Source organism: Drosophila mauritiana, chromosome 2L, assembly GCF_004382145.1.
Source record: "Drosophila mauritiana strain mau12 chromosome 2L, ASM438214v1, whole genome shotgun sequence".
Lineage (NCBI taxonomy): Eukaryota > Metazoa > Arthropoda > Insecta > Diptera > Drosophilidae > Drosophila > Drosophila mauritiana.
In genome coordinates, this window is record NC_046667.1 from 3,443,109 (window position 1) to 3,468,450 (window position 25,342).

General features: G+C 46.9%; 9 protein-coding genes across 12 annotated transcripts; 4 read left to right on the plus strand and 5 right to left on the minus strand.

The window, feature by feature from the left end:
• Window positions 1-792: 792 nt before the first annotated feature.
• Window positions 793-2,608, minus strand: LOC117139177 (trypsin-1). The gene is made up of 2 exons (XM_033301345.1): window positions 2,031-2,608; window positions 793-1,963 (listed from the first exon to the last, which is right to left on the minus strand). The coding sequence occupies exons 1-2, from the start codon at window positions 2,306-2,308 to the stop codon at window positions 1,408-1,410; spliced, it is 834 nt and encodes a 277-aa protein (XP_033157236.1). The 5' UTR covers window positions 2,309-2,608; the 3' UTR covers window positions 793-1,407.
• A 103-nt stretch (window positions 2,609-2,711) lies between these two features.
• On the minus strand, window positions 2,712-6,873 carry LOC117139168 (leucine--tRNA ligase, cytoplasmic). The gene is made up of 6 exons (XM_033301332.1): window positions 6,751-6,873; window positions 5,766-6,601; window positions 5,135-5,706; window positions 4,617-5,075; window positions 3,320-4,560; window positions 2,712-3,261 (listed from the first exon to the last, which is right to left on the minus strand). Exons 1-6 carry the CDS (start codon window positions 6,751-6,753, stop codon window positions 2,824-2,826), a joined length of 3,549 nt encoding a protein of 1,182 aa, XP_033157223.1. The 5' UTR covers window positions 6,754-6,873; the 3' UTR covers window positions 2,712-2,823.
• Window positions 6,874-7,088: 215 nt separating this feature from the next.
• LOC117135294 (coiled-coil domain-containing protein 47) lies at window positions 7,089-9,356 on the plus strand. Its single transcript, XM_033295468.1, has 4 exons — window positions 7,089-7,495; window positions 7,963-8,511; window positions 8,573-8,920; window positions 8,981-9,356. Exons 1-4 carry the CDS (start codon window positions 7,202-7,204, stop codon window positions 9,218-9,220), a joined length of 1,431 nt encoding a protein of 476 aa, XP_033151359.1. The 5' UTR covers window positions 7,089-7,201; the 3' UTR covers window positions 9,221-9,356.
• Window positions 9,357-9,546: 190 nt separating this feature from the next.
• On the minus strand, window positions 9,547-11,897 carry LOC117135291. The gene has a single exon (XM_033295461.1). It carries the CDS (start codon window positions 11,706-11,708, stop codon window positions 9,678-9,680), a length of 2,031 nt encoding a protein of 676 aa, XP_033151352.1. The 5' UTR covers window positions 11,709-11,897; the 3' UTR covers window positions 9,547-9,677.
• A 38-nt stretch (window positions 11,898-11,935) lies between these two features.
• Window positions 11,936-14,828, plus strand: LOC117135293 (gamma-taxilin). 3 transcript variants are annotated; one of them, XM_033295467.1, is made up of 3 exons: window positions 11,936-12,191; window positions 12,639-13,568; window positions 13,625-14,828. In XM_033295467.1, the coding sequence occupies exons 1-3, from the start codon at window positions 11,955-11,957 to the stop codon at window positions 14,627-14,629; spliced, it is 2,172 nt and encodes a 723-aa protein (XP_033151358.1). In that variant the 5' UTR covers window positions 11,936-11,954; the 3' UTR covers window positions 14,630-14,828. The 3 variants fall into 3 exon arrangements, with proteins under 3 accessions (XP_033151358.1, XP_033151357.1, XP_033151356.1); XM_033295466.1 differs by lacking the exon at window positions 11,936-12,191 and having other exon boundaries at window positions 12,514-13,568; window positions 13,625-13,984; window positions 14,036-14,828; XM_033295465.1 differs by lacking the exon at window positions 11,936-12,191 and having other exon boundaries at window positions 12,514-13,568.
• LOC117135296 (MAM and LDL-receptor class A domain-containing protein 2) lies at window positions 14,785-16,976 on the minus strand. Its single transcript, XM_033295470.1, has 3 exons — window positions 16,008-16,976; window positions 15,395-15,923; window positions 14,785-15,320 (listed from the first exon to the last, which is right to left on the minus strand). Exons 1-3 carry the CDS (start codon window positions 16,213-16,215, stop codon window positions 14,846-14,848), a joined length of 1,212 nt encoding a protein of 403 aa, XP_033151361.1. The 5' UTR covers window positions 16,216-16,976; the 3' UTR covers window positions 14,785-14,845.
• Window positions 16,977-17,319: 343 nt separating this feature from the next.
• On the plus strand, window positions 17,320-19,561 carry LOC117135292. Of its 2 annotated transcripts, none has more exons than XM_033295462.1 (2): window positions 17,320-19,405; window positions 19,462-19,561. In XM_033295462.1, exon 1 carries the CDS (start codon window positions 17,414-17,416, stop codon window positions 19,403-19,405), a length of 1,992 nt encoding a protein of 663 aa, XP_033151353.1. In that variant the 5' UTR covers window positions 17,320-17,413; the 3' UTR covers window positions 19,462-19,561. The 2 variants fall into 2 exon arrangements, with proteins under 2 accessions (XP_033151353.1, XP_033151354.1); XM_033295463.1 differs by having other exon boundaries at window positions 19,484-19,561.
• A 91-nt stretch (window positions 19,562-19,652) lies between these two features.
• On the minus strand, window positions 19,653-22,574 carry LOC117135289 (protein Spindly). Its single transcript, XM_033295460.1, has 6 exons — window positions 21,994-22,574; window positions 21,773-21,938; window positions 21,502-21,717; window positions 21,300-21,441; window positions 21,065-21,163; window positions 19,653-21,007 (listed from the first exon to the last, which is right to left on the minus strand). Exons 1-6 carry the CDS (start codon window positions 22,510-22,512, stop codon window positions 19,810-19,812), a joined length of 2,340 nt encoding a protein of 779 aa, XP_033151351.1. The 5' UTR covers window positions 22,513-22,574; the 3' UTR covers window positions 19,653-19,809.
• Window positions 22,575-23,148: 574 nt separating this feature from the next.
• Window positions 23,149-25,060, plus strand: LOC117135295 (intraflagellar transport protein 57 homolog). The gene is made up of 3 exons (XM_033295469.1): window positions 23,149-23,445; window positions 23,500-24,262; window positions 24,648-25,060. Exons 1-3 carry the CDS (start codon window positions 23,149-23,151, stop codon window positions 24,803-24,805), a joined length of 1,218 nt encoding a protein of 405 aa, XP_033151360.1. The 3' UTR covers window positions 24,806-25,060.
• Window positions 25,061-25,342: the final 282 nt, after the last annotated feature.

Genomic DNA, 25,342 nt, shown 5'->3' on the forward strand with positions numbered 1-25,342 from the left:
AATATAATATATTCATTGATATATTTTGTTACATAAATAGTAATTTATTTTGTTTACTATTTCACAGTAAAACCCATATTTTTTTCAGTGTAAAGTTAAACGTTTTAACGCTGCCTTCAAACGTCTCGGCCGTAGGCTTCGTCAGGGTGACATTGTTCGGCTCTGAGTGCCTCAGATGATCCGTTGAATAATCCTTTTGGGCACGGAATCAACAGTTGGTTGCAGGCGCGGGCACACGCGGCGTATACGCACCGGGCTCATTGAATGCGTATACTATAGGAAGTGTATATATTTACTTTGAGTGTTTTTCCTCGGTGGCGCGAGCTGCAGCACGTCGGCATCGAATCGCGGTGGCAAATCGACTGGAAACGGGGGTTTGGGAAAATACTTTTGCTCGGCCTGAGGCGATAGAAATAAATAACTGACACTCTCATTCTACGAAGTCACTCACTCACAATAGGCGATTTGACGTCAAAATGTTATTCAACCCAGACTATCAAATTCTATTAATTCAATAAGAGATTTAGTTGTCGAAAAAAAAAGAAACCAATTAATTAGGCTGTTAATTAGATGGTTTAATATTTTTAGTATAAAGGAGCAGATATTCATTGAATACATTTCATTATTAATTAATAAATTTATTAATTTTTGCATTTAATATTTAAGTTATATATTCATTGCTGTAAAGTAAATGGAGAAAAACGAAAGTGCCAATGTAAAAACATAGCACTAGACCACTTCAGCTGATCCGCGCAAAGTTTCCATTTAAAGCTACGTAAGTGGTGCGATCACTTGGCCAATGCCAAGGCTATGCAAGTACATACATCTGCATTATGCAACGCCTGATGTTAATTTCTGTAAGCTAATTTATCACCAAGCAAACACAACAATGGCGGAGTCCGCTCAACGGCAAAGTAAGCCACGCCAACCGATTGTTCATGATGCACACTAACTTGTCCCTACGTATACGTAATGCAAGTAATTGCGTATACGCCGCATGTAACACATGAACGGTGCACAGCCACGATGGCAGTTGGCTGATAAGCCTCCCATTGAAAAGCAAAACAATTAGATGCGATGCCCACTCCACCCCTCACAAACGGCCAAGGACTCGTGCAGCCCGACACATCTTCTTAACGTGGCCAAGTAGACTCATTTCCAACAACGCGACATGCGCCGGCGAAGTGTGCGATATCCTGGAGTGTCGCGTGTTTGAAATGCTGGCTGCGTGCTGGCAACGTGTGCGCATCCTTCTATCGAGGCGCCGCATTATGAAATGGCTCAAGCAGATTGGTTGGCATCGTTCGATAATTTATTTATTGCGGGTTTTTGAAATACATCCAGTTCAAGCAATCGCATAGGGATAAATTGACTTCAAACTAAGTTTGATGTGCAGGATATAGGAATCTAAACACCACTGTGCTCCTTGATCCAATCCCGTGCGAAACTCACTCTTGAGTAGACACCCGGATAGTCGGGCTTAGCGCAACCGTAGCCCCAGCTAACCACGCCCACCAGCTCGCCCGATTCACTGACCATCGGACCGCCGGAATCCCCTTGGCACGCATCCTTTCCGCCTTCCAGAAATCCAGCACAGATCATTCGCTCGGTGACGCCGCCGTACTGCTTGTACTTCTCGCTGCACAGCTCCTGATTGACCAGAGGCACCTCCACCTGACGCAGCCACTCGCGGGACTCCAGCAGGTTCTGCGTGTTTCCCCAACCACTCACAAAGCAGGCTTCCCCGTCCATGAATTTCATCTGAGACTCGGGCAGCTTGACGGCCTTTTTGGTCTCGTCAAACTTGATGGGATGAGCTAGCTGAAGTAGCGAGAAATCGTAATCCACATTGGTGTAGTTGAACTGGGAGTGCTGGACGATCTTCTGCACCCGCAGCAGTTGGCCACTGCGAGCGAATTCGCTGGTTCCGAGGCGTACTTTCAGGCGATCTGCCGTTTTACCACTACGAAATCAGGAGGAATCATTTTTGGCATACTTTCTAGAGAAGATTCCTTGAGCGGCTAACTTACTATGTGCAATGGGCGGCAGTCAATATCCACTCTTCGGATATAATAGAACCTCCGCAGATATGGGACGAGGTCTGCAGAGAAACCTGATGTGGTGCATCGGTGATGTTGATGCGGTGACCACCCACAATGCGGCCATCCAGGCGGGGTGATAGCTTCCAGGGATTCTTTATAACATCCTCAAGCGATCGCTGCCTTTTAACGGGCTGTGGTATTAAACAAACGCCAGCCAGAACCAACAGGCTGCACTGCAGCAATACAAACAAGCGGAGGGCCAACATGGTTGTTCAACAAAAACCGAAGGTATTCAATGGCTTAAGGCAGAGTAAAACCTTATATAGGAATGCTTTTCTTGGATTAGTGATAGCCACCCAGTGGGTAGAAGACCCGCTGGGCCACCACTGTGCAGCTTATCCGCCAAGTGACACACAAAATGCTCGGAACACATTCATTTCGGGGTGGCATTGGGCACACTCTCATTTAAAAAGTCACTTGGTCTCCTCGATGTTTCAGAATAAAGTCGTTATCTTTTAGTTAGCATTCAATTGTTTAATTGGGTCACTTGTAATACCCCATGAAATAGTCATTGTAAAATGTTTCAAGTTCAGTCGGACTCACATAAGGTAACTTAAATGGTTCAGCAGCTAACTTAGGAATATATCGTATACCATAAGCTATCGTAAGTTAAATTGGGCACAAGCAACTCACAGTACATTTTAATAGCCGTTATTTGTGTTTTACAACATTTCAATTTCATTCTATGAATAAGTTAGTTGGGCTTGTGATGCTTTTTGACTTAATCCATCACATAGATCAGATTCCTTCCCACTTCAGTGAGTTTTCCTGCCTGCTCCAGGCTCACTTTCTTGTTCTCCACATCCAGAACGAAGTTTCCCTCGCCGAGAACAGACTTTCCTGCTTTGTAATCCTCAAAGATGGGAATTTTCCGGGGTCCCAGAACGGGATCCTCATACCGCCAGATCTTAAGGGTAGCCGCATCCGTTTTAAGCCCAATAATCTTGGAGAGTTTCTCTCGCAGAGATTGGACCGTATCTCCCTCGGAAATGACAGTGTTGACCTGGAAAAGCGACGAACGCTCGATAGGATTCGTGAGCTCAACGCTCACATTTGGGGTCACTGAAAAGCTGATGAAGGGAGAGCCGGGACGCACTTCCTCACGAGTTTTCTCCGGCGCTGAAGGATCATCGGTGTACTTAATTTCCAAGACATCAAGCTGAAAATAAACCAACGTTACTTCGAGAGCAACTCATCAAGCAATAGAAACTACTTACATCCAGTGTGTTCTTCAGGTACTCCAAATTGCTGATCAACACCTGACGCTCGTCGAACTCCAAAGTCACGGCCAATGCAGCCACACCCTTGCCGGACTCCACCTTTTCGCGAATCATCTGGGCAAAGGGCATCACTCGTTTCATGAACTTCTTTAACTCGGCCTTTTGCTGCAGTGTAGCAGCGATGACTTTGTTATCTGGAAGGGCCTGCGATTTGTTAAACAACTCCTTCATGGTATCGAGGACACAGCACTGCCAAGGAGGATAGGTCTTGGCGACCCAAACGAGGCCTCGATTCGGTTTCGCTGCCTGGACATTCACAGATTTATCTTTTCCGGCCTTGCCCTTGATTTGCAGCAAGTTCTTGAGGTTCAGACGGAACGAGTGAGCGGCTTCCATGAGGTACTCCGAGCACAGGATATCGACTTCGTTGATGGCTCCCACTTCTGGCCACCGAGCATGAACAATGGACTCCTTGTTGCCTAGCAGTCCCCAGACATGCTCCGCCATATGAGGGCAAATAGGGGATACCAAAAGAGCTTGTCTGCGAATGAACTCCAGCACCAGATCTTCATGCATTCCATGTGCGCCACACAGCTCCCTGTACTTGTCCCTGGCCAACTGCAGTTCGTAGAATCCACTCCTTAGAGCCTCCTTGAACAACATCTTTCGGTAATTCTCGTCGGTTTGCTGGGTTTTTAAATTGAGTTCACTCAGGAAAACTTGATCGTTGAAGGTTTTGTCTGTGCCTTTTCTCAGACTGCTCCTGTTTTCCAACATCTCTTTCACCCACTCAATGAAAGTGTATAGACGCAGGATGCCTGCATCCGCGGTGCTCTCCACGAAATTGGCATCCTCCACACTGTCGCCGGCATCAGCCAAACAAAGGCGCATGCCATCGGCAGAGAATTTGTCCACAGCTTCGGTCAGAGTTAGGAAGTTTCCGTCCGATTTGGACATCTTGGCAGAATTCAGCAGGAGATGACCATTGACACGCATTCCTTTGGGCCACTTGTTCTCATCATTAGGCCAAATGGCAGCGTGATTGTAAAGGCAGAAGGTCAAGTGGTTCTGGATGAGATCTTTGCCAGAAACACGGAGATCCATTGGATACCAGTACTCAAACTCACGTCGCAGAACTGCCAGATGTTCCTGTTTAATGGCCGTCTTTTTTGGCAGTGGCGTTTCCTTAAAGAAAATATAGTCCCAGATTTCGCCAGTCATGTCGGACGGTTTGATGCCTGTGAATGTTTAATTGTAAATGTTTCAAATCATTAGTGGGAGCAATTCAACCTACCAAAAGGTCCTGGTTTCTCTCCGCGGAAAGTGCCACCCTGGAGCAGGTGCGCCACGGTATAAAAGGCCATGTATATGGTTGAGTCCGAGAGGGATTCAATCAACCACTTGTCGTCCCAAGGCAATTTTGTTCCAAGGCCGTAGGTTCTGGAGCAAGCGTACTCGTGCAGCCAGTTCAAACATGCTTCGAAATTATTGCGCGCCTCCTCATGGAAGGTTTCCATGCCGTGCAAAATCTTGGTGGCCTGGGCCTGCCATTCAGGCTCACCGTAGTTGAGGTACCACTGGTTACATAGAGCTACCACGCACTCGTCAGCTGAACGAGACATAATGGTCTTCTCCGGCTCGTAATAAATATCCGCTTCGTTGGCATCGACCAAACGTTTCTGCAGATCCTTCTTCACATCCTGAATCTTGCGGCCGGCATATGTACCCACCAACATTACTCCGTCATAGAAACCTGTAAGTAGAGAACGTAATTTAGAACCAGAAACTTAGATGACCTCTACTACTACTTACTCTTGAGATAACACATTTCCTTTGCTTCAGCCAGCTTGTCCTTGTCGTTCTGCGATTGAATCTTAAGGGTTTCATAGGCATGGACGGCACACAGTTTGCCCAGCGTAGGCACTTCGATGATGGGGATAGGCTCGTATGGCAGTACCATTTCATCTGTCAGTCCATACTTCTGGCGGAACGCCTCCTTCTTTTGGAGATCCACCAAAGCGGCGTAATCATCGGGGGAATCGGAGGGGACTGATGTGACCACGCCAGTTCCCTTATCCTCCTTGATACTCAGCATGGGCAAGGTGTAGACAACCTTGTGCGTGGTCAGAGGTGCCGAAAGAGGAACTCCCAGTAGATCTTGACCAGATACCTCAGCCAACACCTTAATCTCCCCTTCCACGGCAGTGAATCCCTGGTAAGTCATATTTCTAGCAGCCCTACGCGTGCTCACCCACACTTCGTTGTTCTTGCTTGTCTGCCAGGCGATATACTTGATGTCCGGATGCAACCAGCAGTTGGTCTGCCCGTACATGGTCTCCGGACGCAGAGTGGCGGCCACCATGAAAATTGGCTGCTTGATGGAGCTAGGAATAAAACTTTTATAATTAAAAAAAACCACCTCAAACAGAAATCTCATTCTTACCTCAAAGCCTTGGGCGTCTCCAGAACCTTCATCTTGATGAGAGTGTACTCCTGAGGACCCACTCCCTCGCCCGAGGAGCGATCGTGGTCCATGCACGGCTGCCCATCCTTGGGCGAATATATGGTATACCGCTTGCCGTACATGATCTTGCCCCGCTCCTTCAGGTGGTTGAACTGCCAGCGCACGAAAGAGTCGAAATAGGGATTGGCATCCGTGGTGATGAATGTACGCCTCCAGTCCACGTGCACGCCGATTCGCTTGAGATCCTGCACCGCCAGCGGTGGGAAGTAGTTAAGCCAGTGCTCGGCATTGGCAAAGTCCTTGATTTCCTCGTCCTTCAGTCCAAGGCTCTTCATGATTTGCCATTGGTATTTGGCAGCGCCGGTTTTGGCAACCGCTTTGCTCTTCTTTCCCTTGGACTTGTCCTTGGGCACCTCGGATGCGGCTTCAACGGCAACGGGGACCACATCCTCGGTCTCGGGGAACTGTGGTGGAAAGCCGAACTGCTCCAGTTCGCGCGTTAACTTGTCCGCACAAGCCTTGATGGGCATGCCGGTGCAGTGGAATCCGAAGGGCCAGAGTACGCGCCGTCCCTTCAGGCGATGGTAGCGCATAGAGTACTCTGCCTTCGACAGCGAGAAGGTGTGGCCCAGGTGGAGGCGTCCGTTCATGTAAGGAAACGGAAAGGTCACGAAGAACTTCTCCGCCTGCCGCTTCTTTGGGGCCGTCGGCGCATCCGATTCGTGCACGCGCTCCGTCTCCCATCGCTGCTGCACATCCCGCTCGATCTTCTGTAGATACTCCACCTTAAAGGTGCCCTTGCGTTCGGTTGTGGCCTGTTAAGGTGAAAAGTAAATCTATTAGAATGCTAATTTCCTTTCAAATGCAGAAATGCCGCGGCCAATTGCATCAGCCGGCTCGTCCTCGTGGCAGTTTCGGTGACTCATCGAATGGCGGGGGAATGCGATTTCCGGCTTGTGCTCACCATTGCTTAGTTCTCAATGATATTCTGAATTGTTTAGAACAATTTCTTAATTCAAATCGTGGCACTAGCAAAAAACTAAATATGTTTCGAGCAGTGCAACGTGTTGTGACCAGTGTGGTAGCAGAGCAGGCAGAGGAAAATACTGACGACTAAAATATAATTTTAATGCATTTCATAAATTTAGATATATCCGTGCCTCATATTTATGGAAATTATTAATTTAAAATTAAAAGAATTAGTTTGAAAACATTTAATAAGCGTTTAATAAGAATACCGAATTACATTCAAACTAAAAGTCACTAACGCGTTTTATTTTCCAACGTACATGCGACTGCCACACTAACCATTTAACCTAGTTTTTTTTCTTAATTAGTGTGAAAAGTTTTAGGACATTTAGATAAATTATAACTTAAGTGAACCGACTAAATTGCGCCATCGTACTACTCCCAAGATGCGACCAGTATTTGCCTTCCTGCTCCTGGCGCTCATCTGCTTCGCCAGCACCAAGTCGGAGAGCGACTTCGAGGAAGACGACAGTGATGATTTTGCCGAATTTGACGACGGCAACTTTTACGCGGAGCCAGCGGCCAAGAATGCAGACTCGTTCTCCGGAGGAGCAGGATCCAGCCACGGCGAGTCCCGCGACGATCCGCCTGCAAAGGAGCCGCGGAAGCAAGCACAAAACCAGGAGAGCGACGAGGAGGACGGCCTGGTCGAGGATGACGATGAGTTCGAACACTTCCAGGTAAACAAAGTCGGCTGTTCGTTGCAAAGGGGTCAAATGGGGTTAGGAACTTTGGTCAAGAACTTGCTCAGTGAAATGTAACTAGGCTTTCATATAGTTGGCCTTGTGTTCCCTTCTTTCCCTCACAAAATACTTGGTCATAAGCGTGCATAAAGATTCACTGGGAACATTTCATTTAATGCTTTTACACATAAATTCGTATTTCAACTTTCACCATGATGACAGGGATTTTTGACGTCCCTTACTTTATATCTTCTCTAGTGTGAAGTACTTCTAAAAGTATGTAATCGTTAGATAGTCATTGAATTATGTAACGTAGAAACGAGTTAAAGTTTATAAACTTTGTCGGAACCCACATGATTTATTCATAACTTGAACTTCGAACTCAGGGGATCACGGTTTCACCAAAAGAGCAAAGTTGTAACAAGAAATTATTTAACTTACAATTGACTGAAACCTATTTCCAGGACGAGGAAGAGTTCGAGGGCTACGATGGCGGAGACTCCAAGGATCCGCCCATCGACCAAAAGGTTGAGCCCAAACTGAACATACCAAACATCCCTCTGCACTTCCGCACCCACTGGGACTCCTACTGGATGGAGATGCTCATGGTGGCAGGGTTGTTGGCCTACTTCGCCAACTTCTTTGCGGGAAAGGCCAAGAACGCGCGCTTAGCGCAGCTTTGGTTTAGTACCCACAGAGCCCTGCTGGATGAGAACTTCGCCCTGGTCGGAGACGATGGCAAGGCGGAGAACGAGAATCCGGGACTGATCAAGGAGAGCGAGAGTCTTTATACTCTCTGGTGCTCCGGCAGGACCTGTTGCGAGGGCATGCTCGTCGAGTTGAAGATGATCAAGCGACAGGATCTGGTCTCCTTGGTGGCGGGACTAATGCGCCCACAGCTGGACCAGGCCCACATCAAAATTGAACTCACACGCGGTGTAATGGATGCATTCGTATTTGCAGTTGGTACCAAAAAGACCATTACCAAGGTCTTCAAAGAGTATACGGATCTGGTAAGAGAATGCAATACGAGTAACCATGCCTTAACTTAACATTGCTCCTTCTTGCGAACAGAGCAAGTTCTGTAGTCTAGTCGGCAAGCCGGAGGATCGCTACAATGTGCCCACCGGCTTTGGCGTGCTTTCCGAAATCCCGGAGGCCACGTCCGCCATCCTCGAGTCACGTATTATCACTGCACTTAACAAGTACCAAAGCTATATCGATTACCTGCACATCTCGGACCAGTTCAGTGGGCCCATCCAGCAGGAAGAGGGTGGCACCCTCAAGCAGCCCGAAACCAAGGCCGTGCTTCTCGCCGGCTTCAATTTGCCGAAGCACGCCGAAATGGAGACCATTAAGCCGTTGTTATTGTTGATCTTTTATTTGATGGAGCGTCTAAAGACCTATCGCATGTCCAAGGAGGTAATATACGCCAATTTTATTTAGTTTGGATTTACGATTAATTTGTTGTGGCAATTCCAGGGCAAAGCCAAGTCGGACAAGAACCGTCAGCGCGTGGAGGAGGAGTTCTTGAAGAGCACCCATGCCGCCCGCGCCGAGGCTGCCGCTCAGAGACGCGAGGATAAGCGTAAGCAGGAGAAGGAGCGCATTCTGGCCGACGAGGACCCAGAGAAACAGCGCCGTTGGGAGGCTAAGGAGCAGAAGCGCCAGGCCAAGAGGAATGCGCCCAAGATGAAGAGACTGGCCGTCAAATCCCTGTAGATTTGTTTCAATTGTGCCATTTGCCGCAAGGAGCGCACCTCATTAACGTACACAAACCGACCATTTGTAGATGTTCCTCTCAAATGCCAGAATAAAGCAATATCTATTTGTTTCCTATGGAGCGCCAAAACAAAAACCTCAGTTGTACTAACTTAATCTGGATCATACAAAGTACTACACTGTTGAAATGCAGATAAGCAGTCTATCTCTTCGTTGAGCAAGATAAGTTTTGTAATCTTAATCTATAAAATGAATTAGGTTAAATATTTCAACGATACGCAAGAAACGCCGGTATTTGCCAAAATACTTATGTTTTTATTAGAATATTTAAAATTTTTGTTACAAAAAGATTTATATGCTATGTGAATGGTTTTCGAACGCAAGCTACATTTTCTTTCACAGACACCTTATGCTGAATATGCTTGTGAATTCGAAATAGTTCCGGATCTTTTCCCATTTAGCACTTGACGGGAAAGCAGTTTTCGTTGGACACATATGCGATGTGATTGCGCAGCGTTTTGATCTGCTTCTGGGCGGCATCGAAGCTGTAGGAGAGTGTGTTCAGTTGGCCCTGCATCTCGCGGATGACAGCCTCCCGATCGTTGACCGACAGCGAGGCAGTTGCTCGGCACTGAGCCAACTCCTTCTCAAGCCGATTAATCTGTTCCTGCTGCTGGGACTTGATCAGCTCGGCCCGTTCCTTGGTGCCGGCTATGATCTTGGCGGATTCGGTTCGCAGAGTGTCCAGATCGTCTTGGGTGGACTTGAGCTGTTCGCAGAAGAGATCCCGCTGTCGGAGAAGCTCCTCCAGTTCATTCCTGGCCTGGGTCAGTTCCATTTGGCACTGGGCCAGCTGAGGTCGCACATCGACGTTGGGCTGCTGCTCCATCTGCGTCTTACAGGCCTTGAGCTCCTTGCAGACCACCACCAGTTTCGTTTGCATCTCGTCCTTCTCCTTGCAAACCTGGGCCAGCTTTAGCTGCTCATTCTCTAGGAGCTTGGGAAAGTGCAGCAACTCGTTCAGTTTCTCTTGGAACTTAGCTCGAATCTCTTTGACCTCCGTGTTGATCTGCTGTTCGATGCGTTTGTTGTTCATGTTCAGCTTCTCTAAGGAGACGCACTGCTCCTCGACCTTCTGCTGGGCCAGCAGGTACTTGTTGCGATAGTCCTCCAACTGCTGCGACTGCTCCTTCATGATGCACTTGAACTCCAGCTGCTCCTCCTTGAGCTCGTTGACCCGTGCTCGAAGTAGATTCAGCTCGGCGGCATCGGCATCCCCGTCGCCCCCTTTCGATGGACAGGGACCACAGATACCCTTCATCCGCTTTTGCATCTCCTTCATCTGGCAGTCCTTGCGCTGAAACTCGGTTAGCAGCCTTGTATAGTTCTCTTTCATCTTCTCGTACTTGTCGGCCTTGGTGTTCCGCTTTCCGCCGCAGATGACCAGTGGGTCAGGATCCTCGGGACACGGCGGCCTGGGAGGACATGGCCTGGAGCAGGGGTCCTCCTCTCCTTCATCGTCATCGTCGTCGACGTCACAGGGTTCGGACGCATCCCGATTGCTCACCTCCTGGAGCAACTTCTTCACCGAGCTCTGCATGCACTGGATGCGCCGTTTCAGTTTCTCCAAGGACTCGCACTTGCCCGGTGGCTGGGGTTGGGGCTGGGGGCAGGGAGCCTTTTGAGCCTTCCGTTTAGCTGGACAGGGAGGAGCACATGGGGCAATGCTGCTGCTACTGCTCTCCGGGCAAGGACCTTGGCAAGGACCCGGACAGGGTGGTGGTGGACAGGGACCCGGAATGCATACGGGCTGCTTCTTGCAGCTCATGATAGCGCAGGCGATCTCTTCGATCATTTTCTTGTCCTCCGGACAGGCACCCTTCATCTTCTGCATGGCCTTTTGCAGGGCGCAGATTAGCTTGTCGTCCTGACCAGCCATGTCCCGTTGACCTCCACCGCCTCCGCCGCCTCCACAAACACTGGCACACGAGCTGGGCTCTTCGCTACAGGGATCCGTGGCGCTGCCAGCTGGAGCACAAGGACCGATGCCACACATATACGGCGACAGGTTGTCCTCGTCGACGGTGGTGGTCATGGCCAGCTCCTTGTAGTGCCGATGGGAGCCGAAGTTCTGCAGCTGCACCGCTCTGTTCATCATGGTGTGCAGCTTGATGTTCTCCTGCTCCATGCAGATCCTCAACCGCTTGATCTCTCGCAGTTCGTTGCGGGTCTTGCAGGGCTTGGCGCACATGTCCATGATGTTGCTCTTGATGTCCTGGATGATCTTATTCTGGCAGTCGATCTCCTTGATCAGCGCCAGGTACTCCATGTACATGCGCTTCTGCTCGGGATCGTCGGAGGACTCGCCCAGCTTGGAGAAGAGGTCCTCGTCGGGCCCCTCCTCCATCATGTGCTGTTCACCAAGATACTGGTTCTCATCGTCCTCGTACTCGCCGCCCTCATCGGTGTACTCCGTGTTCTCTGCCATTGCGATTTAGATTCACTTATCGATTCGGCCAAAAATTGTATGGTTAAAATTTTTTTTTGGATTTTTATATTTGGCTAGATTAACTAACGATTTTAGGGTACGTATATTCTGCGAAAATTTTAACACATACTCTGAAAAAATTTCGAAACTAGTTTTGGGACGAATAAGTTGTTGTCCTCGTGATCGAATAAAATGAACTGAAAAATCCACGTACACTCGGCCTGGACAGTTGGCAACAGATTTGGAATGGCCTGCTCCGACTTGGGAGAATCGAACGAAAGATCCCGGAGAACTGGATTGGGAGCGAGGACTTGCTTCGTCGAGGTGGATTGGTGGAGTCCTCGCTCCCAGGATGATAAAGAAAGTGTCCTGCGGGAGGAATGTGTATCGAGGCATCTATTCGGCGAGACAAACAACTATATTTACTACTGCCGCTACTTGAATTGGTTCAAAATCAAAACACAGTGCGACTTAAAGGAAATGGTATATCTTAAAAAATATTTTTAAATCTATACGAAAATATGCTGTGAAACATATGGAATTTTTGCCTCTGTACTTACTAATATAAAAATAGTATATAAAAAGAAAATGTTTTACGGCGAAATGGGAAATGGAAAGGGTAATCAATAGGTATATACGTAAATATGTAAATTATTACTCTAATGGGATATGTGTATTATTATCTAAACATTAGGTACCTTAAGGATATAATCAATCCTCGAACAGCGATATTTTCCGGAAGGCAGATCCCATTTGAGTAGGCGTAACGCCCAATTTTCTATCAAATAATTTTCGTCACGTCCTACGTAAAATTAATATTTTTGGGAATTGAATGTGTCATAAGGTTTTTAAAAAAATTCTCTGTTCGCCAAAAACAGTGCAAAAAATTACACAAGTGCAACATTAACCAAATAGGCTAAATTTTCGTAGATGTTAAAGCCATCCAGGCGACCATTAGCCACCAGACAACGATCACTTCGATTCCGTCCACAGAATCGCAAAGGAACATCATCTAGTAACACCTCGATGGGACTGGACTTCGAGCTGGACGAGAAGAACGGAGATCAGGCAGATGAAATTGAAAAGAGTAGCTATGTCAGTCTCTCCAGGCAGAACTCCAAAGTACACGATACGAGAAGTGCCAGCAGCTTGGACTTCGGGGAGCACTGTAGTCCCAGTATTACGAAATTACCCAAGAACAGCAGGGAAGGTAAGGAGGTCAACCTAATCATGAGTGATGGAGAGCCGGAAGATTACAGAAGGGGTCAGGGCTCGAAGAGGAGGTTGCCGGACTCGGAAGCCCTTGGTAGCAAGCTGAAGGAGGAACTGTGCAAGTACAAGCAGGAGCTCAAGGACTACAACGAAAGCACCAAGGATCTCGAGGAGAAGTACATGAAAATCAACTACGAGCTGTGCGAAATGCAGCAGAAGCACGATCAGTTCGTGTCCAGCAGAAAGCAAGCCCATCAAGTGGATCTGGGAAGTGAGCCGGATCCGGATGGATTTTATAGCTCTGCCAGCAGTGTCACCTCGCAGACGACCATCAGACGAAAGAGCCCCCAAATCCTGCGCAGCAATACCAGTTTCATGACCGTTCTGTCGGCCCAGAGTTCCTGCGTCGAAATCGATAGAAAGAAATACGCGTCCGAAAGGAGTACACATCAGCAGAATCACCATCGGCACAAGGACGAGCTGCCATCACAGGTGAACAGCGTTTTTGACAGCCGTATTGTGGAAACACTGGCAAACCGCCACGTAAAGCGCAGTAAGAGATCCTTGGAGCAGGACGATCGGGAAAGGGAGCCAGCCTCCTTCAAGGATGTCTACAATGTGCTGAAAGATGTGATCAACACCTCACAGGTATGAATTAGCTATTAGCTAAATGGAATATATAAACTAAAACCTTCCTTAATCAGGACCAGAAGTACAAGCATGAACGGGATCGGGGTAGAGACAGAGACAGGGACAGGGACTCTGGAGACCTAAGCCAGCTCCTTACCACCATTAGGGGCCTGAAGAGCGAGCAGGTCCAGTTTCGAACGCTCATTCGGCAGCAGCAGGAGAGAATATCGGACTACCACACACGGTGTGTGAAAGCCCAGGACATCATGAGCACCCAGAAGCAGGAGATCGAGAAGCTGCACGTGAATAACAAGCAGTTGGAGTCGAGCATCTACCATGACATAGACAGTCTGCGATCCAAGATAGACAACAAGCTGAAAAGTGTCTCCCATTTGCCGAAGATGATGCGAGACGAGCACTCCAAGTACGAGACGGTAATGCGGGAAAATTGTCTGCTGGCGGATAAACTTCATGCCCTCCAACAGGAAGCCATGCAGCTGAAGGTCAAAATAGATGAACTTGGCCGCCGAAAGCTGGTCACCATCAACCGGCTGAAGGCGGCGGAAAGGGATCTGAAGATCTTCAAGAACTACAACTCGGCCTTGAAGACGGAGAAGCGGAAACTGACCCAGGAATTGTCCACCATGAAGGATCAGCTGGAGCAGCTCCAGGCGAGCAGCAAGAGGCAACTTTCCCGCCATCGCGAGCAGAGCGAAAAGCAGCGCAGGGATCTGCAGAAGAAGATCTACGACCTCGAACTGAAGCTGAGTAGGAGCCAAAACTCCACGTCCAGTTTGATCCAGGAACGAGATAGTCTGATAGCTGAGCTCCAGACGCAACTCCACACCCTGGTCCACAACTTCGAGGTCTCGCAGAAGCACATAAGGGTTCTTCGGCGGCACATCTACTCCATGACGAATCCGGGTGGCACGGGCATCGTTGGCAGTGGGTCGGCTGGCATTGCTCACTTGACATCAGGTGGTTCCCATCGACCCAGTCTGATCAGGATCAATCAGCTGCCCCAGGGAACCAGCAACGGTCGATTTGCAGCCCCCCGAACGCTGAAGGCCACGATCTAAACGGGTACTTGGACTGCCTAGTCCTAGGCACTAGATTGGGCTCATCAGCTGTCCAGGCAACTTGAAGGTACTGCTCCCAGCACTTGGACTGTGCCATCAAGTTGCCTGGACATTATCGGGCTTTATCAAGACACCAATTATTTCACTCTAATGATTATGTAAACTCATTTTTAAAAGTACTTTTAATGATTCGGTTAAATGTATTGGGATAGGAACTTATTTAGGTACGACAGTCACACTACTATCACCGCTCCCAAGATTCCAAAGCCTCCAGAATTTGGTTTCATTATACGGAGCTGTGAGCAGATCTTTATGGCACTCCTTGACATAATTTAGGCAACAATCGTCGTTCACCAGACATGATTCTTGGCATCCACAGCCTTCATTGAGGTACCTTCCCGGAACAAAGACCTGACCACAACGACCAGAGCAGTCTGCCATTTGGTAGCCCAGTGAATCCTTGATATCCGATTCTTCTATTGGTTTTCTTGGTGGCTCGATGAAGGTAGACCTCCTGGCACATTCCTCAGCTGTCATCAGCTTCACGTCGTCGATGGCAATATCTCCGTATTGGGACCTCGCATCCGTGGCGGTAAAGATCACTTGGAAGTCCTCATCCATCTGTTTAATGTCGATCGTGTACTCCAGCCACCTGGCGCCTTGTGATCCAATCATCACGAATTGGACGAACCTGTAATGACCAGAAAATCATATTGCTGTATAAGGCAAACAAATTCGAGATAAGATAATTAGTAAGCAACTCACTGGTTTGTTTTAAATATGTCTCCAATAGTCACCGAAACGGGTTTTACGGACACCAGCAGGCTACCCACTCCACTGCCGAACATGAAGTAGTGAAACTGGAAGCAGGCGGCACTCAAACTGAGCTCCTTGGGATACAGTGGCGATAGGAAGTGGTAGGTTCCAAAAGCATCGCTCTCCGTCTCCATGCGCATGTAGTGTCCGTCGGATTGGTTTTGGAACGTGTGATCCTTTTGGGGACCCGTTTTCTCTGAGTGAAAGTCGGCCACCGTGCTGACACGTTTCCAAGTGCCCAAGAAGCTCAGTTCCGCCGTCCAGCCGCACATATCCTCGCTCTCGAAATCACAGGAAGCAGTCCATGCCTGGCCTCTAAATGCGCAGGATCCCAACTGGGTGCTCCACTTCTCGCCATCGCAGTAGGCAATGCGATTTCCAACCAACCCATAGCCATCCAAGCAAATGATTTTAGCTTTCATAGGCGCATTTAAAACAAATCCGTTCTGTATTTGTTCGTATTCCTGGCAACCGCTTTCTGAAAGTTGTTAAAAAGTAAGCTAGCTTTAAAGAACATCTAGTAATTTATAATTTAAATTGTTTTCTTATTTTGTACACCTACTGGCGCAAAATGGTTTTTTCCCTCGAGGAATACCGCGATCGCAGGTGAACACCTTCGATCCTTGTAGAAAGTATCTTTGATCGCAATGGAAAACAATAGATCCATTAACAATTTCCGTCGAACCGTGTTCCAAGTGCACGGATTCTTGACATCGAGCATTTGTTCGATCCACACTCGATATAAGAACGATCGCCCAGAACAATATCATAGCTCCAAAATGGAATACTCTATACTTCTGTCAAATCCGTGCTTTCTTAAGCTTCGAAGGAAAACAACGACTGAGTTGACTGGGGAGCTGCATTCCATTTCTATTACTCAAATGTACACACATGCTGAGTATAAACGAGATGATTTCATATGTGCCTTATCAGCACTTGTACAATCTTTTAATTTATTGTTTTTATCTAGAATAATGACTATCGCAGCTTAGCAGGGTTTGTAAGTGCCAAAAAGTTCTATATAATCAGATCTATAAGGTTTGCGAGTTTGGATGAAAATGGATAGTTCTGTTCTAAGCGAACTGCTTTTTAATGGCTATGGTGCTTTCATGGTTATGTTTGTATCGTTGGTGACCTTTTCTCTTGTTTTCTACTACATTTGTGACCAATTTGGAATTTTGTGATCTCATTCCAAGCCAAAGTACGCAGTCAGCAATGGCCAATTAAAATATCAATGTAAACAATGCAGTTCTAGGAAACTCACTTGCCTACGTTTTTCCATCGATCGTTTGCTGTATATAAGGATGAATATGTAAACATTTGCCTCACCCACTTTGGAGTGTGATTCTGTGCGAAAAGTGTTTGAAATCGGGTGGTTTTTTTGGAGGCGTCTGTGGAATTAAGGGGGGCGGGGAATTGGGGCCGATGACAGCTGAAAAAAATAGAGAAAGAAAGAAATGTGCACTGCGCAGAGAATAGGAAGCATTCTTCTGCGGAGAACAGAGAACAGTCTAAATATAAACAAAGATTCTCTCAGAAATAATTTTTAATATTAAAACAACTTGAATTGCGCAGGTCCAGTTGGCGCACAAATAGTACCTCCTATAGGATTTTTAATAAATTATATACATATATAGCATTAAAATTGTTAATCTAAATCTATCTTTGAAATCTAACTACATTCGATACATAATGATCATTCACCTTTTAATATGCTTTTCCTAATCTATCAAGCTCAGCCAAAAGCATACCTCTCCAGCTGGGAGCAGAGGGTAGCAAATGGTCGAAGATGCCCAGCGGGGAGCATCATATTGAAATGAAGCCAAAGGTGTTTCGGCTTTTCCGTATAAATTTTCCAATGTGAGGGTCGCTCGGCGATTTGTACTAGCCTCAGTTTGATTTTCGCACACGAGGTGGTCGGACACGGATGAGTTTGATAGTTTAGCGGTCTCTCGGTGACACGCTTCGATGGGCAGCTCGCATTTTTCGGTGGCGATGACGCAGTGCGTCTTCCTCGTCGTCGTATCGCTGATTTTGTCACACGTGCGGGCAGCTGGCGATGCGGTGTCTTCCGCCAACGAATCAATATCGTTGCCACCGGCTTGCGTCATTCGGGCAACGCTCTATAAGACCTCTTCGTCGGAAAGGAGTCAAAACGATTTTGGGCTGCCTCTGGCTATAGATTGCAGTGAGAACAGTAGCATGGGGATGAATTACTTCGATTTGGGCGCCCAAAGAGTGGCCGGAAAGAGGCACGTTTCGCTGGATGGCTTTCAGACACCGCCCTTGGGAATCTCGAGCTATGGCTTGGAGTACCTGGACAATTGTGTGGATCTGGAAAGTGTCGAGATCCAACGTTTTGTGGGCGATGCCACCCTGAAACTGAGCTGTGGAGGAGCTCTGATCCCCAACCTCACCGCAGTGTCTTTTAGAAACAACGAGCTGGGCACATTGAGTGGAGAAACTATCCAGGACTTGCCACATCTTAAGATACTACACTTGCAACAGAACTCACTAAGGTACCTAGAATACTTTAAGAACCCTTCTGACTTGGAAGAACTTATAATACAGGACGAACGGGATTTGGTCCTGAGGTTCAATGAAATCCTAAATCAGCTGCCAGAGCTGAGAAGGCTTAGTTTGCGAAATGTAGAAAAGATTGAGGACCAATTCCTTAGAATCTTACCAGAAAACTTAACGGATCTGATAATCGAGGATACGCCCATTCAACCAGGAGTTTTGTACTTGACCGAAGGCGTTGCGAAACTGGTAAACGTAACCATCACAAATTGCCAGCTGAAGGGATTTGCTTTGCAACCAGCACACAATTTGGATATTACGTATCTAAATCTAAGTGGCAATGCCATATCTTCGTTCAACATACGTTTTGAAAATGGACCAAGCACCCTACTGACCTTGGACTTGAGCCGAAATAGATTGGAGCACTTGAATTTCACCTGGTTCTATAGAACCACCAGTCTTCGTAGTCTCCACCTGCAGGAAAACCACTTCCATTCATTGTCCCTCTTCCAAGTGGGCTTGATTTCCCCAGCAAGCATTCACCACATTGACCTGAGATCCAATGAATTGATGAGTTTCCGGGATACAGAAAATGCTGATGTACCGTACTGGAACCCACAGCTTCGAATTTCCATCGATGGCAATCCTTGGAGCTGCCAGTGGATGCTGAATTTCTCGCACATGCATCCTCAACTCTTTAGACTATTCCAGTACTCCAAGTATATATCCCACATCAATATAAATGGCCTGAGCTGCACACCGCAAGAGCCGCCCTCGGAAGAACCGCCCAAGGTGCGAAGAATCATGCACGTAAGGATCAATGGGACAGACTCTGCGATTCCCGTGCCACATCCACATGGAAATGTTTCCAGTTTTACTGTCCTTTACGGCAACCCCGTAGAACTGCACCGAAGTCAGCGGTCTTTAGCCTTGATAATCGTGTTTATGTTGCCCCTGGGAATCGCATTCCTCTTCCTCTTGCTATATCTATACCTCCATTGCGAGCGGCTCTTCCACTTGTCCTATTACGCCTCGGGATTGCCCTGTTTTGGTGGCGAAAAATCTTCCAGTGGGCCGAGGTTTGTGGATCACGTGGACATAGTGCGCTATCCCATTGCGAATGGCGGTTCCAGTAGCCCAGTTGATGTGGAAACCGAATTGCCAGATGGATACGAGACTCCTGTGAGTGGAGGTACCTCCATTTGCAATTGCACTGGTCACAGAGAATCCACCTGCTCGAGGACCCACCATGTCACCTACGAGTCCTTACCAGCTGAGTTGCCCTATCAACTGTACGCAGAGATCAAGGAGCAGGCGGATGAGAACGGGGATGCGGATGAGGTGCTGGCCCTACATACCGGCCCTACGGCTCCCATTTACGATCATCTGTCATTTGTGGAGGAGATGCCAAAACTGGATGAACTGAGAGATATATCCTAGGTAGAATTCATCTTTCATATAGTTATTTCCTTAATAACTATAATAATAACTTTCAGTTGTCTTTGAATACTTGAATAGAGAACACATTGGCATTCATGGGGCAACAAGAAAGATCAGCTCGTTTTAGTCAACAAAAGAAATATTGGAAATCTGGATGGATTATTCTTTTACAGTTTAAGGTCGCACAACAGCAGTATCTTTGCTGGTTACATCTAGTGTAGTTTATATAAGTTCAACTGTATTAATAAACCGTTGATTTGTTTTTATTGCTAAGTTTTTTAGTACGTAGTGTAATTGTAAAGAATAAAGTCTCTGTATCCTGATTTGCTGTGCCCTGCGTTGTTTATTTGTTAAGTTTTTATAAGTCTAAATTCGATTTTAAATTTCCATTGGAAATCATGCAATCATTTCATAATTGGTTTACGAGAGCTCACAACAATACGCCGAATAATGTTTGGTTTCTTAATTGTGGGTTTTACGTCCTGGCTATCTTCACTTTCTTTTGGCTTGTCATTTTCCTTGGTAGTTTCCCCATTTGGACATCTCTCAAGGGGACTCAAATTGTGGACAATGGGATCGTTCGCGCTAAACTTCACCGCCTTTTGCGAGTCTTCGGCGAAGACTTGCCGTTTTTTGCTGAGGATGGAGCGGATATTTTCGTTGGTCGAATCTTTGATTACGGAAATCCGCACAGGAGTTCCTTTACGCTGCGGTTTTTGTGGCGTTGGACTGTCCAGGATTTCAACGCTCAAAGTCCCATCTGGCTTGATGGGAGATTCCTTGGCCGCCTCATCGCTGCTGTCTTCAGTTTCCGTTTCCAGCTTTATGAGCTTCACAGGAGTGCCTTTGCGCTGCGGTTTAGCAGGCGTTACTGTGCCAGGCAGTCTTGCTCCCAGCAATTCTTCGTTGGACTTCACCTTTATCCCTCCCAGTCGCTGCTTAACTGGGGTACCCTTCATCAAAGGTTTGGCTGGGGTTTCCCCGGAATTCAGATCAGTTTCTTCGCTTTCATCTTCTTGGATATTCATTTCAGGTGTTACTCCATCGATTTTGGCTTTGACTGGAGTGCCTTTCAGCTGCGGTTTGGGAATTAATTCTGGAGCTTCCAACTCCTTTTTGATATCAACCGCGTCCTGCTGTTCCAAGTTTAAGTCGATTTCGCGTTTTATTTTAATACCCATAATTGTCTTAATAGGTGTTCTTTTTATACAAGCCTTGCTTTCGGATACCTCTAGTTCCTGTTCGACTTTTACGGATGTGACTTTTAGTGCTGGTTTTAATTCTTTGCTAAGAGGCACTACCTCTTCTTTAACGGCAGGCTTTAAGGGCGTATCAAGAACAATAATTTCAGTTGCAGTTGAAAAAGACTTGCTTGTGGTTTCCGCAGCCGCTTTCAAAGATGTTTCTAGAGTATGTAGATGAGCTGATGAAGATGGAGATTGTGCGGCTACACTGACAATGCGGGGCAATGCTGTTTTGAGTTCTGCCTCCTTGATGTTAAACTCCATGGCCTGCATGGGCTTGAAACCGATCTTATGCTCCGTCAGCAGATTTTCGCGGTCAATGAGCACACAGCGAGATTTTAGGGACTCAAAGCGCCAGCTAAAAATATAAATAAATATAGTTTTGAAAAGGAAATTAATGGCAGAGTGGATATACCGTGCCATTTCCTGCTGAACGCATCGCATCCGTTCCTCCAGTCCGGCCTTCTGGATGCGCATGCTGTGCAGCTGCGCCTTCAGCTCGTCCGTTTCGCGTCTAAATGGGGATGATGATTAGGAATTAGGGGGAGGCTACCTAACTGGTCAGCAAGAACAGGCCGTAGCTGGTGAGGCTCAGCAACTTATTGCCGAGCGATGCCAGCGCGGTGTCGACCAAGAGGGGCAACTCATACTTGCAGAAATCCAGCATCGAGTCCAGCCAGGTGACCGACTTCTCGCTGGCCAGCTGGCGCAGCCGTTCCTGGGAGAGATTAAGCTGCCGCTCTAGGCTGTCGTTGGCAGACATCAGCTGCCGGATGCGCTCATTCAGCTTATCTGGGCGAAAACTCCTCCATATTAATCTTCTTTTCAGGCCAGTGGACATGGATTACTCACTTTGATAGGTCTTGTCCGCACTGCAAAAGATTGTGCTACAGGCCTGCAGCTCCGTGTGCATGGCCACGTTTTCCCGCTTGAGACGTCTGATCTCAAATTGGCTGTCCGTGAAGGTTTTCTTCATATCCAGATAGCTCTTTTTCTGCGCTGCCAGGATCTGCTTCATCGCTTGCCTTTGGTCGTCCACCTCGGCGAACAGAGAGTTGCCCTTGCGGTCTATAAAAATAGTATTTAAAAACTAATTTTGGGATACCATCTTATTTTTTAATACCATTGTTTTCAGGGGCGGAGGTAAGCAGTGCTATCTTGGCATTGGCATCCACCAGTTGCTCCTGGCAGCTCTCCAGCAATTGCAGCTTCTCCTCCAGTTCATCCCGCTTGCAGTTCAGATTCTGTTCCATGCAGCTTACCCGATCTTGCAAACATTCGATGGTTTTCTGGGAATTTGGGATAGTATTTAAATGATTTAGTTGTTTAGAGGAATATTTCTACCTCTTTTTCAGCCACCGCCAGGGTGTTTGTGACGCGCAAGTCCTCATACTCCGCCAGCTTTTGCATCAGCTCGCAGTTTTCGAGTTCTAGGGCATTCAAACGTGCCAAAAAGTCATCGTGGAGCTCATTTGACCTGGAGGCGGACTTTTCCGCCAGATCCTTTTCAGCGGCAGTCAGCTTATCCTTCAGTGATCTGGTCTCCTCCACCTTGGCGTCGTAGTCTTGCTGCAGGATATCCTGTTCCTCTTTCAGGATCTTGAACTTTCGACGCAACTCCTCCAGTTCCTGGCCATTTCCTCCAGATTCGCTGACCACCGGCTGGCTACTCAGATGCTCCAGTTCCTGGGTCAAATACGATTCAGCGGCGAGGGCAGTGTCCAGACTCCTTTTGAGCTCATAAATCCTTTGCGCATCCTTTTCGCTCTGGTCTTTCAGCTGCTGGTGGCGATCGTGCAGCAGCTTGTACTCCTCCACGATGTCATCCACGCTAAGCGTGTTCAGGTCCAAGTTTTTGTACATTTGGTTTGCATAAAAAGACGCCAATTTTTTATATTTTTCAACCGTCAATCGATATTTGACTACAAGGTTATCGGTATCGCATTGTTGATCGATTACAAATAACAGGGCGACTTGTGCTGGTAAGCGCAGGCTAACAGTGTTGTTACAGTAACGGGTAGCGCCATCTGCCGGAAGAGAGATGCATTTTTAAAAATTTTACTAAAATGTAACTCAGTTTTAAGAAAATTGAATTAAGCTAAACAAGTAGTATAATATTACTTTTGCGTTTGCAACTTTTTACAGCTAACTTCTATAAGGCAAGCACCATAACAAGCTATTTGAAGCGCATGCTAACATTCAACTCGTTGCCGCCCTCTTTCGGTAATTCAACGTATATTTAAATATTAAGCAACATTATAATTGTTCTTTTGTTCTTACAAAAAAATCAAAAATGTAAAGTTAGGCGTTAATAAAATAAGTAATCTTCAAAGAGCTTAATTATACTAAATAAATTTTAATAAAAAGGGTATAAGTTTGGACGCATGCGCTCGGTGTGTTTACCCACATATCGTTACCTTGGCGACTATTTTGTGTTTCCAAACAGCTGGCTCACACTTAACACTTTTTTATTTAGGCACACAAAACAAGAATTATAAAATGCAGCAAGATGATGGACAGGAAAAATTCCAGCAGCTACAAAACTTTCAATCCGATGACTTGCTGGAAAAATTAAAGTTACTCAACTATGAAAAACATTTGCTCAAGGAATTCAAACTGAAACCGCTGTCGCGTTTCTATTTCGTAAAGGCCACAAATCCCGGAGAGCAATTTTATATGTTTACTTTAATATGCTGGTGGCTATGCAAGAAACTCGGAAAGGATATGGAGCGGCCACAGGAGTACGATGATCCCAACACTGTGTCCGCCAATATCATTAAAATGCTTGGGGAGATTGTGAGTATTCGGACTAAGTTGAATTACTACTATACTACAATATTTTCTTTATAGGATGTCCCAGTGGATTTCCAGCCCAATAAGCTGATTCGTGGAGCTGGACCCATCTGTCTTTCGGTCCTGGATGTTCTCTCCACGCAAGCCTGCAAAGTGGCCCAAGTGGGCTACCAAAAGCTGCACATCGCCCAGGAGGAGGAGTTCCTGGGCGATTATCTGGAAGACAATGCGGAGATCATATTGGAGAAACTGGAGGACGAGCAGAATGCAGCCGCCTTAAGTGATGATAGTGACATGGAGTTGGAGGCGCACAATTTCCGGCAGCTGAACTGGTTGAATCGGCCGCAGAAGAAATCCATGGGAGATGTCAACCTGGATGAGCGGAATCCTGAATTAGATGCTCGCATGAGCGATCATCAGGAGTGGCATATGGAACTCGAAAGAGTCCTGCCCCAACTGAAAGTATTCGTCAAAGCAGACGCCCGCGACTGGAGGACCCACATCAGCCAGATGGAGACCTTAAAAACAAACATATTGCAAAACTCCGATACCGCCGAGGCTCAACTAAAGAAACTGCACAGCGAGTTCACTTTCGACTTGGAAAAGATCGAAAGCCGCGAAAAACATTTGAACAATGAGCTCAAGCCCCTGATTCAGCAGTTCAAGGAGCTATCCATTGAACTGTCCTCCATCCAATATGCCCAGAATCAGTTGCAGGAGAACATGGAGAAGCAGACCGCAGAGCTCAACGAGGTCATGATGGAGCAGGAGCTGAAGAAGGAGGAAATGGAGCGACGAGGACAGGCCATGTCGGATGGGAGTGAGTATGGGGAAGTTACGAGATTGTGGGTTACGAAAGAAGTGTATATACCAACTTTTCAAAAAACAACAAAAAAGAGTAGACTAATTCTAAGTTATATTCTCATGAATATATCAGCATTCATAAGAACTATTCTTACAATGGAATTATTCCAAATTATAAAGAGCACTAGCATTCCCATGGATAGCAAATATGGAACCTTTAACACCAACACCTTTCAAACTCTATTTGCCCTGCAATGATAGGACGTCGTCTATTTGCCATCGTAGATCCCTGATTCTGGTCAACAGAAAATCACAGATCCCGATCCCTTTGGAAGCCACCCACAGTGCTATGCGGTGCTAATCCCAATCCCGAAATGCCTCTTCCATTTCTCTTTTATCAGGTTCGGTGCAGCAGATCAGGAAAGCGATCGCCAAGCTGAAGGAGGACACTGCGCAACTGAATCTGGAGGTGGCTCTGCTGGTGCATGCCCACGACCAGGACATTGTGGTGCGGCAGTTGCAGCAGAACCAAACCACCGACCTGGCAAACAACCCATAAAACATATACCCCGCTGATAAGCACTACTTAGCATGCTAAATGGTACATATATCTGTATATATCCCTACCAACCAGCCAGCCCGATCTTTTCACACCTCGCGAATGGGTGTGCTCTCGTTTGCACTCGTTCTGCAGGAGATAGTTGCACTGGAAAAAAATACGCTGATAAGAGCGTTTATTTTTATTAAAGATGTTTGAAATTATGCGATCGTTTTACTACAACGGGATTGTATGCTTAATAATTTAAAATATAATTCATATATTCTGCCGTCAAGAATTAACAAAGAGCTGTTGCTTGTGGGCTTTCCAACATTTTGTTTAAACATTTTTTCTGAGTGCAAGAATGAATGAGGGGACTTCATTGGACCACCGGCGTTGACCCCGCCCGCTTTGACGATCGTTTGATTCGATTGCCGGTGCCGCTGATAAGTTTCGTAATTGGTTGCCAAGCCAATTGGGCGGTCAATTATCACCTCCTTGTTATCTGCTCCTTGGACAAACACACACACTCACACACACAGTCAAACGCACAACGAG